The sequence below is a fragment of the Lotus japonicus genome, chromosome 1 (assembly GCF_012489685.1).
Source record: "Lotus japonicus ecotype B-129 chromosome 1, LjGifu_v1.2".
Taxonomy (NCBI): Eukaryota; Viridiplantae; Streptophyta; class Magnoliopsida; order Fabales; family Fabaceae; genus Lotus; species Lotus japonicus.
In genome coordinates this window covers 62,173,051-62,191,749 of record NC_080041.1, presented here as the reverse complement: position 1 = coordinate 62,191,749, position 18,699 = coordinate 62,173,051, and the positions used below count along the sequence as shown (strand labels likewise).

Genomic DNA, 18,699 nt, shown 5'->3' with positions numbered 1-18,699 from the left:
AAGAGAATTGCCTATCTCGTGTGGACGGTGAAGCATATATGTCTTAAAAAACACTTTTGCAATGGTGATATGATCAATGGAAGTAACCTTCCACAAATTTCAAAGAAAAATGAAAACTGTTGAAAAGCAAAAGTTATAACTAGTAGGCTACCATAACATAATCCACATGCAGCAAACAGGGTGGTGGTGGTGTTGAAAAATGATTTTTTAAAGAAAAAAAGCTGAAAGCAACGCACGCTAAATCTGTTTTATTTAGTCACTAATAAGTAATAACTTTCTTTGTCCATTTTAATCACTTTGGTTGAAATTAAGGGCATGTTTGATTCTGTTTTTTGTTTTTGTTTTTAAAAACGGTTTTGTAAAACCGTTTTGAAAAACAGTTTTTCATAACAAAAGAAAAATAAAACTTGTTTGGTGATATATAATTTTAAAACAGCTTTAAATGATAGAAAACCAAAAACTTGTTTGATAAACTTGTTTTGGAAACATGTTTTGATAAAAAAGGAAATGTCATTTGGTTTTAATTTTTTAATAAATATCTTGAATATAATTTATTTTTATTATAAAGGTTTTTAAATTATTCTATTCGTGTTGATATATATATATATTCATAGTTTTTTTACAAAAAATAAATAGACTTTATTTATTTAGGAGTAACGCTGAAATGATCATAATAAATAATAGTAAGAGATAAAGGTACCATTGTTCAAGTAAAACCTTGTAGATGAATTAATAATAAAATATGTTTTTCTTATTGTGTCTACTTTCAATAACTCTGATTGGTGCCAATCTATAGAAGATAAAGGTTAGGGTTGGCAATGGGCTCTGTGGGTGCGGGTTTGGTCATTTCCATACCCAAACCCAAATTTAACACCCAAACTCAAACCCAAACCCAAATTTAATATGGGTGCAAAAGTTAAACCCAAACCCAAACCTCTGGGTTTCGAGTTACCCAAACTCAAACCCCAAAATTCAATGTGAGCACTGAATCGGCAAAAAATGGATCCGGAAATAACATGTACATAAGAGAAAAACATGAATATAAGCTGATTAAACATCATCATCATTCCAATACAAAGAAAAAAATACAGTTCATCAACATAAGTCTACTTAGTAACTTTAAAGAAAACCCTACTTAATAACTTTAATAATATATATAAGGGCTGATAATTACATTCATAAGGCTTCGGGTTTGGGTTTGGGTTTGGGTGCGAGTTTAACCAATCCCACACTCAAACCCAAACATGTTTTAAAATTTGGGTGAAACCCAAACCCAAATCCAAAGAAATCGGGTTTCGTCCGAAATTTCAGGTCGGGTTCGGGTTTGGCCCCTTGATTTTGGGTTTTCTTGCCATCTCTAATAAATGTACCATATTGCAGCTCCATACACAGTAGCTACCTCTCTTAAATGTATGCATCCGTTACACCTTCTTCGAGCTTCATGAAGAAAACCCACCTTGACTTTGCTACTCACCACTATAACCCAACTGCAGGCTCGAATCAACCCTCTTTTTTTGGATGCACAGCGGTGGGTTGCACTTATCGACCAATTACAGCCGCACCCAACTTTTTTAATTATATCCCACATCGGATAGATTATTGGTATGAAGCAATATTTACAAGAGTGTCATTAATGACAAAATATTCTTCTCCGCGTTTCTCCGATTTCGAGAACAAAACTAAAACAAAAACAACTCTAAGTTGTTTCCTATTTATTGTTCTTAAAATCAAAAAACAAAAAGTTGTTTCCGGAATTGGTTGTTAAAAACAGATGTGCCGAATAAGTTTTTTTGTTTTTTATTCTACAAAACAGAAAACTGTTTTTAAAAACAGTAATAAAACAGGCCCTAAGTTTTTGTTGTTCAAAATGTGGCTAGGCCATTGGGAAAGTTGGCATTTTGAGGCTAGCCCACAAAATCAAACCCAAGTTCCTCTTTGGAAGCCACACAGATAATCATCTACCTTAACTGTTTTTCACTTGTATCACTGTTTTGATTTTTTATGCATATGTGTTGTTGCAGGTTCTCAGTTTCTCCCTTTCATGCCAATTATCATCTTTCCACTCAAACTCAGTTATTAGTTCCTTCCAATCTTCATTGCCCCTTTAGTACTACAGGTACACTCTCACTCTCTTGCTCAGTGTTCATGGTTCCTTCCCTTTTGTTAATTTCTGATCATGCTGTATGATGTCTCTGTTGATTGCAGCATCCAGAAAGTTCAGAACTTTTCAACTCAAGGCTGGATTCTGGGAGTCAATTAAATCTGGGTACTTTCAATTTTGATTATTGCTTTAGGAAATGTAGGGAATGCAAAATGGGCACTACACTTGACTTGTATTGTACAAATCTTATAGATATTCACATGAAATTGACCACTTTGCTAAACTATTTACAGTGTAGGAAGGAATGACTAACCACTTTGAATTGTTGTTCTTGAACTTGTATGCTTGGTTCTTATATTATACTTTGTAGCTTTGGGAGCTGTAATTTTTAGTGCCTACAGAAAGTTATACTTGGGTTAATACAAATGCATCTGTTCCCTGCTGCTGAATTCTAAGACTGCCATGGCAGCCTAGTGTGTAACACATTTGATGATTAGTGTATCTCTTATATTGAAAATACCTTTGATTTGTGCCCCCTTTCAGGTTTACGAAGAATAACACAACGCAAGTCATCGATCCACAGTCCATAGATGAAGAAGATGAAGAACCTCTACCTCAGGAGTTTGTCCTTGTTGAAAAGACAGAACTTGATGGAACAATTGAGCAAATCATATTCTCTTCAGGTGGAGATGTTGATGTTTATGATCTTCAAGCCCTCTGTAACAAGGTGTGGATCTAATGTGTCTTTAGGCTTTGTATTGATGTTTAAAGTGTGAGGCTGTGATTATGTCCGTGCTAGTTTTGAAGTTACTTTTCTGACAGGAATCCTTGCTCATACTCAAATCATATTAGAAGAACTTGTGTGATGTTAGGACCCCATTGCAAGGTATGAGACTTGAGTCCCACATTGGAAGTATGGGATCCTAATGTGGGGTTTATAAGGTCTTGGGCTCTCCAACTACAACAGCTAGCTTTTGTGGTGTGGTTCTCCCAAGGTTCTTATCAATGGTATCAGCGCCTTCCACCAGCTCTCTGAGCTGCAAACGAGCGGCGCGGGTGGTGACGCCGGCATTGCAGTGTTCGCCCGGGACTAGTCGTGGGGCTAGTGCACAGCCAGCCCGCGTGGGCGCCGGGGCTGCGGAGCGTGGTGGGATGTTAGGACCCCATTGCAAGGTATGGGACTTGAGTCCCACATTGGAAGTATGGGATTCTAATGTGGGGTTTATAAGGTCTTGGGCTCTCCAACTACAACAGCTAGCTTTTGTGGTGTGGTTCTCCCAAGGTTCTTATCATGTGACCATATTAACAACATTAAGAAGTTCTTTACATAGTCCTATTTACATTATTCATGACAATAGCTTCCTTTAATACACCTTAGAGCTTGCATTTAACATTTTTGTTTTTTGAGGGAAGAGCTTGCATTTAACATTATATTTTACAGATTTAGTGTATAATTTTTTATCACTAAAACATGATTACTAAGATTTCCGAATTTTTTATTTATCATACTCAGCCTTAATATGATGGATGGTTCATCTCTTCAATAGGTAGGGTGGCCGCGCAGGCCATTGTCAAAATTAGCTGCTGCTTTGAAAAATAGCTATATAGTAGCCTCTCTGCATTCTATACGAAAATCACCTGGGTCAGGTAAAAACAATATGAAATCTTGCTACATCCTCTGATTAAATTAGTTAGTTGGTTGGTTAAATTAATTAGTGTACTTGGCGAAGTCATTTGACAGAGGGGAATCAACAAAAGAGATTAATTGGCATGGCCCGTGCTACGTCTGACCATGCTTTCAATGCCACAATTTGGGATGTTGTAGTTGATCCTGGCTACTAGGTATTTTCTGTCAATCAACCATAGTTTTTGAATAAAAATCTCATGCAAGTTACTGAAAGAGTTTACTTGTGAAAATAGAATATGCAAAATCTCAAGTTCATGTGTAATATATTTTATTCTTATGAAGTAATCATGGTAAAGATTGAATCAGAAATAAACTGACTAACTGACTGCATGTGTTACTTGATGCAGCATTCACTGTGTATTTGAACTTATGATGTAAAAACTGAACTGTCTGTTTGAGGCCAAGAAAGCTTACCATGCTTATGTTTATGCTCTATGAATAGCACATGTATTTTCTTCGTCGAAATGTGCTAGGGGAGATAAATCATAAATGCATTTAAGTTTACGCTTTGTTTGAATGGATCAAGTGGAGTGGTACAAGGAGGTAACTCATTTGGCAGTTTTTCTTAATATAAATGGAGTAAACTGGTTAAGGAGGGGGAACCTAAATCACTTCATATTACTCAAGTCTCAAACTCTCAATTATTTGTTCATGCACCCGAATGCACAAATTGTCTGCCAGCTTTTAAATATTGTAGTTAACTTGTTAAGGAGGGAAACCTAAATCACTCTACATCACTCAAACCCTCAATTATTTATTCATCCCCTGATTCGGGGAATTCGGCATGAAGCAGGTCTCCCCTTTTCTTATCTATGACCATTTAAGATTTTAACCCTTCTTCATACAACTCAATTTATCTGTCTTCTGAACAAGAGTTTAATTTGTAGGTAAAACCCTTTGACTAGTTAGTTAGGGAAACCCCTTAGTTATTTAGTTAAAAGATAATTAGAGAGTAAGAGGTAACTTGTAAATAGGGGAATAGGAAAAAAAGAGGAGGGGATTAGAATTGTAATCTGGGTCTTTTGGGGTGAGTCCCAGAATACCAGGGACTAAAACGCAGCATTCTTTGTTGTCCATTGCTAGTACCTATTAGAGTTTAGGTGAACACTAGGGTGGACAAGTTTCAACTTGGTCCACCCATGGACCACCCTTTTTGACTGGATTTTCCAGGTTTGTGGGTTTGGGGTTGTGTTTGTTGAATTTGCAAAGATGACCTTCGTAAATAGACTTAATTGTAGGCCCTTGAATACAAATCATAATATCCTTAACCACAATACCCTAAATTCATGACTTCATCATTCCTCTGTAATCTGAACCTTTCCTCCCACCGTTTTTTCTCACGAACATGTTGAACCCAGAAATTTGGAGACTTTCTACCCTTCCATATCTGAGGGTCGTTTGATTCGTTCCATATCTCAGGCTCGTTCGATCTGTGGTTGTATCCGAGGGTCACTTTGTGTTTGGTTGAGAAATAGGGTACTGATCTTTGAATCTCTATTCAGATCTGTTTATTCTTCTGTATCTCCATCTTTGACCAAAAAGAGGTGAGTCCAAGAAAATCTCATGAATGATTTACCCGTATTTATTGTGTAAGAATTTGTGAGATCTTATTTACCCTTATTTATGATATCTTCCATGTTCTTGATCTGGGTATTAACTTGGGTGCATGAACTTGTGAGATCATAATTACCCTTATTTAATGGGCTTGATCTGGGTAATAATTTGTGCGATCTTAAACACCCAAAAAATTTCATCTTAAATACCCATATTTATGACATTTTTCAGTGGGATTGATTTGTTCCAAAAATTAGTGAGATATCCTAGTTGGTCGTTTTTAATAATTTGTCCTATATTAATTTGTGAGTCCTCATTTGAAACCGATATGATTTGAAACCGTAGGAAAACATATTTGAGTGGCCAGCCAGGTCTTGTATCACTAGTTTACTTATCTGATTGTGTCTGCCATTACTATATTGTTTCAGTTGTTGAATTTGATTTGCACGGTGATGGAGGATTCAGGAATTGGAAGTTGGTGTTCTGATGAAGGTATTTTTTTATGACACCATATACTCTGTACCCATATCAATTAAGGTAGGAATTGAACCTGCTGAAGGTATTTTTTCTAATGTGTCAATGGTCACTTGTTTTAGGTTATTCATCAAATGGTGTAGAGAAAAGCAATGGAGTAGCTGCTGGGATTGTTTCACCACCCACACCCACCCAGTTTGAGTTAGTTGGTGAGGATGAAACGGGTGAAGGAGTGGCTGTCAATAGTATGGATGACGTCGCACATACTTTGTGGGATTGTATGAATGCGACTGATTTTATGAAGTATCACTTCCTTAATCGGCAGGTAGCATTTGATTTCTACAACTTCTATGCTAGAGTTAAGGGCTTCTCAATAAGGAAAAGCAAGGTTTTGAGAAACAAAAAAGGTGATATTGTGCGGCAAGACTTAGTGTGTTACAAGGAAGGTTTTCGTGAAGAGAAAAACAGAATGAGGGCAAATCGTAAAAGGGAAACAAAGGTGGAGACAAGGTGTGGGTGCAGTGCAAAAATGAGGATTAGATTTGTTGGTGAAAGTGGTAGGTGGCATGTTGCTCTATTTGGAGAATCTCACAATCATGCGTTATTAGAGGGGAAGCAATCAGCAATGTTACCAGCACATCGCCAGTTAAAAGATAGTGATATAATGCGAATGAATAGCATGCGAAAAGTTGGTATAAGCACTACTGAGATATACAATTTTATTGCTGACCAATCTGGTGGGTTTGAGAAAACCAATTTTCTCAAGGTAGACATGTTGAATCAAATGACAAAGCAAAAACAAAAGGAGCAATGTGATGCCAAAGCAGTGCTGGTGTACCTTAAGGGCCTAGCTTCTAGTGATCCTGGGATGTATTGGTCACACCATGTTGATGATGAGGGCAATTTAAAACAATTGTTTTGGGCTGATGGGATTAGTAGAATGGATTTTCAGGTATTTGGCGAGGTGCTTGCATTTGATGCAACATACAGAAAGAATAAGTATGGCTGTCCGATTGTTGTTCTAGTTGGAGTTAACCATCATTGTCATACTATTGTGTTTGGCACCGCTGTTTTGACTAATGAGAAAGAGGAAAGCTATGTTTGGGTACTTGAACAATTTTTGGCAGCTATGAAAGGGAAAGAACCTACTGCAGTTATAACTGATGGTGATCCTGCGATGCGGAATGCTATTACTCGTGTACTACCTAAAGCCCATCACCGATTGTGTGCGTGGCACCTTTTACAAAATGCTCAAAGAAATGTAGGGGACCCAAATTTTGTGAAAGGTTTTAAAGGTTGTATGTTGGGTAATTATAGTGTTGGCAACTTCAAAAAAAAAATGGTTTGAATTGGTTAGTGAGCTGAAGCTTGAAGACAATCCATGGGTTCAAGGTTTGTATGAGAAGAGGCACATGTGGGCTACATGTCTAATGCGTGGGAAGTTCTTTGCTGGGTTTCGCACAACATCACGGTGCGAAGGTATGCATTCCCAAATTGGTAGGATTCTGCGTTCCCGAAACAGCTTGCTGGAATTTGTACAATATTTTGAGCGTTATGTGGATTACATGCGATGGAGAGAGGTTGATGCAGACTATAAGTCTGTGGTTGGAGATATTGTTCCACAAACTAGTGTGCGAGCGCTGGAACGGTGTGCAGGAAAATTGTATACAAGGACTGTTTTCCTAAAATTTCATTCTTGGCTAAACAGCGGAAGCGTAATGAAGGTTGGGGCAATAAAGGAGACGTCATCATGTATTATATATTCGATGTACAGGTATACTACTTCTTGTTCTCATATTTTTAAGTTCTTTTTCTTCTTCCTTTTCCATATTTAATAAACTTATATTCTTAATTATTATTATTATCATTATTATGGTGATGATCTTTAACTAGTACTAGCAGTATATAAAATGCAATATATCTAGAAATCCCCTAAATCTTATGGTTCAAATAACACACACTGTGGATGTACAGGTATTGTAAACCACAGAAGTTGTGGCATGTGGCACACGATGAAAAAATGTCCACCTTTAGGTGTTCATGTCAGCGGATGGAGACGTTTGGGCTGCCCTGTGACCACATAATTGGTCTATTGGTACATCTAGACATTGATGTCATACCAGAGTGTTTAGTATTGCAAAGATGGTGTAAGGCAGCTAAGGACTGTATGAAAGGGAACTCTGAATCGGCTTACAAGTTTTGGGAGTCCACAGTTTTGGCCAGGCTAGGATCATTGGTTTTGAGAAGTAGAGAAATGTTTAACCTTGGCTGCGAATCGATGGATGACTACCTTGATACTATTGAGGTGATGGAGAACCATGTCACCAAACTGAAGGCAAAGAAGCTTGCTGTAAGCGGAAGTTCTGCTGTTAATGAGGAGACGCCAATTGAAGTGTTTGATAATGTGAAAAATCCTGAGGTAGTTAGGACCAAAGGTTGTGGGGGCACCTCAACTGGAAACGGAAACAAGAGCAAACGAAGGTGCACTGTATGTAAGAAGGAAGGCCACAACAAAACAACATGCAAACGACAAAAAACTTCTACAGGATTTTCTGATGTTGTTGGACTTGATGGTGCAGGCGTAGGTGAGTCCAACATGTAATGTGCTGAATTGGCTAACATAAGATGGGCCCATAAGATGATAGTTCAGGTAAAATATGACACCAATATTGACATATTATACAACTTGTTTTGCATTGATTGTTATTGATTTCTGGTTTTGTCGTTGCAGGTTTGTTCTTCGATGTCGTCACATATTGCAGGACATGAAGTGTTGTGAATCATCCAGTTTTCAAATTTAGTTTTGTGTAGGGTGTACTTTTAGGGCAACCACTGAGATATGTTGTATTAATGGGTGTACTAATATATCCATTTTAAATTAGGGTTTTCCAAAACTTTGTGAAGTTGCTGTAATGCGAGTAAAGTGGGTGCAAGTCCATGTAACAGATTAATGTGCACTGATGTTATGAATGGCTAACTTGCTAGCATTTCCCTAAAGTTACTTGAAACGTTAGCAATGTAGTTTGGCTTTGGGGACCTCAATTTAGCTGCAATTTATGATATTTATATTGTCATTTGTAGGTTAGGTCTGATGATTCACCTTTATTAATGACTAATATTATTAGGTTTTACCTATGTAGGGGGTTGTCTAAAAATATTGGATTAAAAAATTGAGAAATGTTACTGTGCCTTTCATGACAGATTAGGACGATGGTTTTTTTCTTGGTTTCTCTAAGGCCATTCCTATCCTCTATGTCCAACTCCTCACGTGTATGACTTTTAGCGTAGCACCAAAATGATCTCAAAAGTAGGAACATCTAATTTTTTTTTTTTTTGCTTGTGTCTAATTGCGTACCTGTTTTCCTTTTTAGTTGTTCATAGCATAAGGCATCTCTGGAATAAACACAGACAACACACTCAAGTTTTTACAGTTATCATAAGGCATGCATCTCTATAAGCATGAGTCATGATTTCAGTATAATAGGTTTAACAAGCACATATGACATAGAGTCATACTTTTAGTAGAATAGGACTTATCAAGCACACATAACATAATTATACACTACTTACAATATCATCCAGTTGAGTTACAGACGCAGTAAAAAAGAAGGATAGAAGTCAATTGTTGTCAAGCAAGTGGGGTACTATAATCCCACACTGCCCATCACGTTACAGACATAGTCAAAAAGAAGGATAGACGGAAGGCCATTGTACACCAAGTCTAGGTACCCACCAGCACTAAATATTACAAAAAATAATGCCATTCACATTCCATTTCAGCAAAGATGACTATTCACAAGACATCTGGCTCTCCCATAACTTTTGTGCTTTTTCAACCACCATTTCCAAATTCTCATTGTGAGGCCCATTAAGTAGTTTCATTGCTGCCTTCATCCTCACCAGTTTATCTTCAACCTGTAGTACATAGACGTGGAACACGTTACAGCAATTAGTACTAAAGCGGGAGGGAGGAAGTTGGTAACGAAAAATACTAAATTGTCGCCTGCTTACCTGAGGGAGTAAGTTGGACATGAACACGTCATCCATTTGCATCAACTCCAACGTGCATATGGTGGACTGTTGAGTACTAGAAAACCAAATTAAACACAAACTGATTACAAATGGATCCCAGATTTAGAAGTATTGATGACAGGTGTAAATAGAGCTGGTTTTTAACTAAAAGCCACGTAGTGTGGAAAAGAGTTGAATATTTACTTATTTGTAGGAGTTATTCGTTTATAGTACACTAGAAATAATAACTAGAGGAGTTTTGTTAACTAATTACCTCGTTGAGTGGTCTTCACAGGAACTTGCTTCCTCAATATCCCATGTGCCCAGCTCAAAGTTTCCTTCCAGGTAGTTATGAGGGTAGTATGCAGAAAACATCATACGACCAATGACTTTCCCCTGCAAAATTTGAAATGGTGTTAATAAATATGATCATGCAACATGATGGTAAATGATATGCACATAAATATAGTTAAGTCTTGGGGTTAGAGTTTGAGGGAAGCGATTTTGAAGCTATTCGAGGGTTGGAGAAGGTTTATGAAGAACACTTCAAAACTTGATTTTTTGTTTGTGTCTCTCGGGTGTTGTTGGTTAGTCCTAGGGTGTCCTTGCTTTTGTCTTGGATGGGGGTTTTTCGGCTTTTTGGGGTTTTTGTATGCTTGTCGGGGTGCCTCGCTTTTTATTGGGCTTTTCCTTGCTCCATAAGGGTTTGTCCTTATGGGTGTTTTTTGTGGATAATAATATACAATCCTTCATTTTTCAAAAAAAAAAGTTGACATGGACATGGACATACAATTGTCCTGATTGAGCGTTTCCTAGCAGCAGTTTGTTGTGAGTTTAGGTGACAGTCAACCAAGTAAATCACTGCTTCATCCATGGAAGCCACCATTAAGAACCAGTGTCCATTTGGCTCCATGATAGGCACATAGATCTGAACCAAAAAGAATCCATAAGTTGTTGTTTTAGTTACTTTAAGACATAAAAAAAATTCCACCTACATATTTGAGAGTTTCAAATGCGGCCATCCATTCTTCTGCAAACTCAGGAAGCAAATCCTCCGACATCTTTCCCTTTAACACAGCCTCCTGCAAGTGTGGTATCAGTACGCAATGTGAAGGGTGGGTATAAAACGCTGACCAGAAAAAAGCACACTAATAAATACCGCAAAGCGGGGTGGTAATATCCAAGCTGGTTGAGCGTCAGTGTTATGCTGATTCCAGTTAAGTTTCACAGCCATGAGTTCAATAATCTGAAAATAATTCCAGTTAAGCTTCACAAGCATAAAATAATAAGTTCAGCAAATTATAGTTAATCATATGTGTCTTAATCATAACAAACCTTCTTGTCAATAACCCTATCTGGGCATAGAGTCATAAAGTGTTGCCTTGTCCCTATTGTGGATCCAATTTTCAACAGTTCCTCACTGCATGCGAACATTGTTCAAAAATGTCAAAATAGTCATATTTCCATTCCAACATTATGAATATATTTCCATTCAGGACGACTTCGTCACCTTTGCTTCCTTGTGACGTTCCTTGCACTGGGTCAGGCTTCCTTTCGTTATCTGAACAAAAAACAAGAGTGGTCAGCGTGTTCAACTTCTAAGTCAACAAAAGAAGAAAAAAAAATAAGTGAAAAAGGGAGAATCAGGATGATGGGGTTACGTAACTGGTCGGGCTGTTTTGTTGCACCGGTGAAAACGGACTTGTGGACGTTTGGGAAAGGTTTGGTGTGCCCCCACTGATGCCCTCGCTATCAACTTGATGCCAAGGATAAGAAGACGATGGGCTCTCCATTGAATCTGGGTTTGCAAAATACTCCTGAAATGCTTGCTGGGCTTCTTCAAGGGTTGGGTACCTCTCGTGCCTGTTGTTCTTGAAGCCATGAACCTGTGCCCGACATTTGTAACACCCCGATTTCGGTGGCGTCACTTTAGTAACCAAAAGTAAACTTAATGCGGAAAAACGTGAAATATTTTTTTTTTCGATAATAACTAAGACAAGACTGAATTTAATAAAACCCAAAAGCGAAAAGCAATAGAACTAATATACAATATATAAACAGCCCCCGCTGTAAGTAACAACCTCGTCACGAGTAACCTCCAGTGACGGAAAGAAAAGTGCAACGCCCGTAGGCAATATATACAAACCAAATGAAAAGGGTGAAGTGCCCGCAACACCATCCCTCAAAACTAAGAATCAGCTGACCCAATGGCCCGAAAATAAGACCTCTTGTGATTCCCGTAAGGAAACCACACAAAAAGCTATAGGCGGATCTACCCTGTCCCCTAAGTAACAAATGAAGCAAGACTGTCAGAGCTAAAACTCTACTCCTACACTAATCCTAACTCGAGGAGCTCATACCAACACTCAAAACTATGTGCTAGCATGATCGTTGTCTGAATCAGAATCCAGAACGACCAAGTCTACCAACCCTATCCGTCCTCCCCTCGCAACCGCAGTACGCTCCGATGCTGGACTCACGGGCTTAGGGCTCGAACCCTGATCATCAATGATCGCAACAGAGGGTGCACTAGATCCTGCCGAAGGCACTCCCACTGGAATCTCCTCTGAGGGATCCTCCTCCTCTGAAGATGACGGTGGCGGCGGTGCTCCTCCGAATCCTGGTCCGCAGTGAACGCCCGGTGGCAAGTTGAAGCTGATAGAGCATCGCCTCAACACTCCTGACCTCAAGAGTCCTCCACTGTCCACGCGGTCCTCCATGATGCGCCCCGAATACGTCGCTCGATGGCTCGCGGGGTCAACCACCCACGACCCGGGGTCGTCCTGATCTATCATCTCGTACCTAATCCCCCCCCGAAGGGTGGACCATGGTAAACCAGTCCGCAATATTCATCTGACAAAAGGCGTTGTCCGCCAAAGCACACACAGAAGACGCGAGGGTCAACTCTAAAGAACTATGTAGATAATAAACCCAATAGGTACAAATAATAGATAGCCACTTAGGCTTATAGCTAAAGATGTCATTCCTAGGGTTGCATGTTCCACAATAACATAAACACAATAATAGCAGATAGCATGTTCCAAATAGGTTTAACAATTACCAATCACACTCAACAACTAAATTAGTATGCATGTTGCATGATATGTATGCAGGTTAACCCAGTCAACCACATGCATTCCGGAAAGGGATGGACATCAAACGGATCAGCCCTAACACCAGCCACGGTGGAGCCATTTCGGCCCGCGTGCCTCTTACTCCAACAGGGGTAGTCAGATCAGCAGTAAACCCGTAGGTCTGCCATTTCGGTCTGCTACAAGAGACGTCTACAAACGCTCTTTCACGGCATTCCGGGTCTTATGACCATTTTGGAAACCGACGAGGTCCAGAGTACGTCCTGTGTTAATACCTCATTAATGTTGCATGTATGCAAAATGATTAGTCAAACAACGTCTCCGTCCTCACTCGACACGTCGCCACGTGTTCTAGGGAAGTTAAAGTCTCTAAAAGCTTACCCTAAGGTAAAGTCGATTCTGCGACCAAAAGACACACTTCATAACGACACATAGCTGCTCCAACAGCACCACAACAAACGCTGCTCCAACAGCACAATAACAAACGCTGCTCCAACAGCCCAACAATAAACGCTGCTCCAACAGCACAACAACAAACGCTGCTCCAACAGCACAACAACAAACTCAACACTTGGATCCGACGACACTCCTCGTTTTTCCAAAACTATGATTTGACTTCCAATGCCTTCCTTCGAGGTTGTTATCATTACTTAAAGGTTTTGAGGTTATTTAAGGTCTTATGAATTTTCTTTATAAAATAGATTCCGTTTTGTCTTATCGCAAGTCTTATACATTTTCAGGATCTCCCAATCCCAAGTCGCTTCCAGAGGATGTCTCGATCCATTAAACAAAATTAAGGCCCGAACCTCGTTCGTCCTATCGAACTTTCTCAAAACTCTCAAAATAAAATCGGCATGACCTGCCCGCTATTCTCACCATTCAGAATCTCAGATTCCAGTACAGAGCATATTTAAATCATCACAATCAACAACATGTCATATATCAATAAATCGCATCATAAACACTTAGCACTTAGCATATAAAGCATGCACCACACATCCTAGATTACCCACATAGCACATAGCATGTAAGACAATCTCAAAAACATTCAGTAGATGAATCATCTACATTGTCAGCCGAAGCCTCAGAAAACATTTTCCAATCACACACAATTCCAGTGCATAAACAGTAAACAATGTCGAAACATCGACCCTAAGCATTAACTAGAGATTCAGTGAGAAGCCCTCACCTGAAGGTTCTCCAGTATGAGCGTCAAGCGCTTCCTCGCACTCAAAGTGTTGTTCCTCAGAGAAATCCTCAAAAGCACCTTTGCAATGAAACCACAGAATACTATCAGAATCTATCGGAAACTAAGCTATCGATACTTACTAAGGTTACTCGAAGTAATCTATACTCTAAGGTACGATAAACTAGCGCGAAAGGACAAGTTTTCGGAAAAGGAAATTTCCTCATCCCCCCTAAATAGGTTCGGCCACTTTAGGTAATTAGGAGACTCGATTTTTCTTCGATCAAACTTGGTTCCTATGCTATCATTAGCCGTAACTAAGGGTATTCTGAACTCGGAAAAATTATCGGATAAAAAACTGTCGCAGGGGTATTTTGGTCATGATTTTTAACTTAGGATTTTTCAAAACTGAAATCCCAAAAATAAAATTTTGCAGGGACGTCACCAACGACGTTTATGACAACTAATCCTACTAGCACTAAGCTAAGGCGATAGTTTTCAGCCTAAAGGTTGAAGCTTTACTCCAAAAACTCCAAAAATGGGTATTTTAGGCTCAAATTGATTCCGACGGAATTCCGGCGACATAACGGAAAATATAATCCGGCAGAAGTGATCTTGGGCGCATAAGGAAGAGGTTTAGAATCAGAAATGAAAGATTCAGGATAGTTTTGCAAAAACCCATATACTATCCACTCAGAAAACTCTACAGAAAAGCTATGGAAAAAGCGATCGGAGGTAAGGATTAGCGACTATACCTCGAAGCCTTGAAGTAGCAACTGATTGATCGACGATCAAGCAAACGACGAAGAAAATCTTCTCCTCCTTCTTCCTCTTTGTGGCCGCGGGTTTGGGTGGGGAAATGGGTAGTTTTTTTTGGTTTTTTCTTCCTTTCTTTGCTATATATAGAAGGTGGAAATTCGCGGGAAAATGAAAGTTTCGCGAATCTGATTTTTCCGGCGTCATTCTCCATGAATTATTAGATATGTTTTGGCAAAAGAATTCCAAAACTATAAAGAGGTCTCCTTGTATTTTTGGCAACTAAAGCATAGTCGGTATAAAACTATTTTACCCGATAAGTTGCTTTTTGCATCGAATGTCGGAATGGAAAACTTCCTTCGGAAGAAAGATTGAAATCATCAAGAGAAATGGGTGTACGCGTGTAGAATATTCATTTGAAGCTCTGAATAGATAAAGTCTTCATTGTCGAGAAATTCTAGGGTTTTGAAATACCAGGGATTCGGTTTCGGCAAACTTCCGATGATTGGAATCGGACGTTCGTAGATCCTAGAGTTTCGCCTCGAAACGTTTGTGATATATGGAAAAAGAGAAGTTCTAACATTTCTCTGAAGATTTTTGGAATTAACTGCCATCGTGCCTAAAAGTGAAAATTAGCTATATACTAGGGTTTCTGACCTAGGTTTAAGCGTAAAACGATCGTGCTATAACTTTTACCGATCATAATGCAATCCTTGAACTTTTCCTGAACTTTCTCCTTCATAAATATATTTCATTAAATAAACTTTCGTTCAGGTTTCCCTTCACATTACATCAACCCTAATCGTGAATAAGAAGTTTATTCACTTGGCATAAACTTAAAAACTCGGGCCTTACATTACTACCCTCCAAAAAAAAAAGTTTCGTCCTCGAAACTTAAGGGTTAGTAAAAAGTTCTGGATACTGTTCTTGAATCTTCTCCTTCAGCTCCCATGTCGCATCACCAGTGTCTTTATTCCAAATGACCTTCACTAACTCGATCTCTTTCCCTCTCAACTGTTTTATCCTGGTGTCACCAATGCTAATTGGCGGTGTCTCGAAAGACAGATCATCCTTCAACTCAATGTCATCTAGCTCGATAACATGTGTCGGATCCGCAATATATTTCCTCAGTTGTGACACGTGGAATACATCATGAACATTTGATAGAAATGGAGGTAGTGCAATCTGGTAAGCGACTGGTCCAATTCGACGGGTGATCTGATACGGTCCAATAAACTTGGGCGTAAGCTTCTTTGACTTGATTGCTCGACCAACTCCCGTCGTCTGAGTAACTCTCAGAAATACATGATCTCCTTCTTCGAACTCCAGAGTTCTGCGCCTCTGATCTGCATAACTCTTCTGTCTACTCTGAGAAGTCCTCATCTTCTCTCTAATCTACTTGATCTTCTCAGTGGTCTGTTGCAGAAGTTCCGGTCCTACCAACAGATTTTCTCCGTTTTGGTACCAACACAAAGGTGTTCTACACTTGCGGCCATACAAAGCCTCATACGGTGCCATACCAATGCTCGTATGAAAACTGTTGTTGTATGTGAACTCAATCAATGGCAATAAGGTATCCCAACTGCCCTTGTTGTCTAGAACGCAAGCGCGTAGCAAATCCTCCAACGACTGAATAGTTCTCTCAGTCTGTCCATCAGTCTGAGGATGATAAGCAGAACTTAGTCTCAGCCTCGTTCCCAAAGCTTCTTGAAGAGCTCCCCAAAAATGTGATGTAAACTTCGGGTCTCGATCGGATACAATACTTGTCGGTACTCCGTGAAGTCGTACAATCTCCGTTATATATAACTCTGATAGTTTCTCCACGTTGTACGTAGTCCTCACCGGTACGAAATGAGCCGACTTAGTCAGTTGATCCACGATTACCCAAATAGAATCGTATCCCTTCTGAGTTCTTGGCAAAGCCACGACGAAATCCATCGATATGCTATCCCATTTCCATTCTGGCACATCCAAGCTTTGTAGCATACCTGAAGACTTCTGATGCTCCACCTTCGCCTTCTGACATGTCAGACATGCAGCTACATACTCAGCCACTTGTCTTTTCATTCCTGGCCACCAAAAATTCACCTTCAAGTCCTGGTACATCTTCTTCATTCCAGGATGAATGCTTAACTTGCTCTTGTGACCTTCATCCATAATCAATCTTCTCAAGTCAGGGTTGTTAGGTACACAAACCCTATCCTTGCACCGTAGGATATTGTCACTTCCTACCTTGAATTCTGGGTCTTTACCTTGACTTACCAAATTCCTTTTCCCGAGCAGAAACTCATCTTGTAACTGTTGGTCTCGGATTTCTTCCATCAATCCATTGGTAATTCTGATCATCCCAAACTTCAGTTCTCCCTCGGATAATTTCACATCCAAGCTCATATCTCGAAATTGTTCCAGCAGTTGCAGCTCCTTCACCATCATCGACGAGATGTGCATCTTCCTGCTCAAGGCATCAGCAACAACATTCGCCTTTCCAGGATGATATTGCAGAGTGAACTCGTAATCTTTGAGAAATTCCATCCACCGACGCTGTCTCATGTTCAGCTCCTTCTGCTCAAACAAGTACTTCAAGCTCTTATGATCACTGAATATGGTGAAATTGCATCCATATAAGTGATGTCTCCAAATCTTCAGCGCAAATACGATTGCAGCTAGTTCCAAGTCATGAGTCGGATAATTCTTCTCATGCACCTTCAGTTGTCTTGAAGCATAAGTAACCACCTTCCGATGTTGCATCAGCACACATCCCAAACCTTGATGCGAAGCATCACAGTATACCTCGTAAGGTTCCTCCGGTTGCGGTAAGACGAGTACAGGTGACGTCGTCAACCGTTCCTTCATCGTCTGAAAGCTAATCTCGCACGCTTCAGTCCATGCAAACGGTTGGTCCTTCCTCGTCAGTTGAGTCAAAGGTCCAACAATCTTCGCGAAATTCTCGATAAAGCGACGATAGTATCCCGCCAAACCGACAAAACTTCTGATCTCCGTCACTGTCTTCGGCCGTTCCCATGACAATACGGTCTCTACCTTTGCTGGATCCACAGCTATCCCCTCCTTAGAGATCACATGGCCTAAGAATTTTACCTCTTCGAGCCAAAATTCGCACTTAGAAGGATTGGCATACAACTCCTTCTCCCTCAGCACTTGTAAAATTTGTCGCAAGTGCTCCTCATGGTCTTCAGCATTCATTGAATAGATCAGAATGTCGTCAATAAACACCACGACGAATCGATCCAGGAATGTATGAAAAGTCATATTCATGTAAGCCATGAATATTGCCGGCGCATTTGTCACCCCAAATGGCATCACTAAGTACTCATAGTGTCCATAACGGGTTCTGAATGCCGTCTTCTGGATATCCTCGGTCTTGACCCTGATTTGATGATAACCCGACTTCAGGTCGATCTTCGAGAATATGGTAGCTCCCCGCAGTTGATCCATCAAATCATCAATCGTAGGTAACGGATACCTATTCTTGACGGTTACCTTGTTCAATTGTCGGTAGTCGACACATAATCTCGACTTCCCGTCCTTCTTCTTCACCAATAAGACTGGCGCTCCCCAAGGTGAAACGCTTGGTCGTATGAATCCCTTCGACAGAAGATCTTCGAGTTGGGACTTCAATTCCACTAGCTCCGCAGGTGCCATACGATATGGTGCAATTGAAATCGGCCCTGTTCCCGGTACGATGTCTATAGCAAACTCAATGTCGCGCACAGGCGGCAATCCAGGTACATCGCCAGGAAAAACATCCGTGAATTCTTTCACCACTGGAATACTGCCAACTTCGGGGTTCCCTTTGCTCTCCAAGCTTAGCAAAACAGAA

The 18,699-nt window shown here is 39.9% G+C and overlaps 2 protein-coding genes across 2 annotated transcripts; both read left to right on the top strand.

Annotated features, from left to right (window-relative positions):
- Window positions 1-1,877: 1,877 nt before the first annotated feature.
- Window positions 1,878-8,892, top strand: LOC130736631 (protein FAR1-RELATED SEQUENCE 5-like). Its single transcript, XM_057588440.1, has 7 exons — window positions 1,878-2,116; window positions 2,206-2,266; window positions 2,645-2,828; window positions 5,771-5,834; window positions 5,939-7,590; window positions 7,791-8,466; window positions 8,548-8,892. Exons 1-5 carry the CDS (start codon window positions 2,002-2,004, stop codon window positions 7,162-7,164), a joined length of 1,650 nt encoding a protein of 549 aa, XP_057444423.1. The 5' UTR covers window positions 1,878-2,001; the 3' UTR covers window positions 7,165-7,590; window positions 7,791-8,466; window positions 8,548-8,892.
- LOC130741339 (protein FAR1-RELATED SEQUENCE 5-like) lies at window positions 7,247-8,585 on the top strand. Its single transcript, XM_057594205.1, has 3 exons — window positions 7,247-7,590; window positions 7,791-8,401; window positions 8,548-8,585. Exons 1-3 carry the CDS (start codon window positions 7,247-7,249, stop codon window positions 8,583-8,585), a joined length of 993 nt encoding a protein of 330 aa, XP_057450188.1.
- Window positions 8,893-18,699: the final 9,807 nt, after the last annotated feature.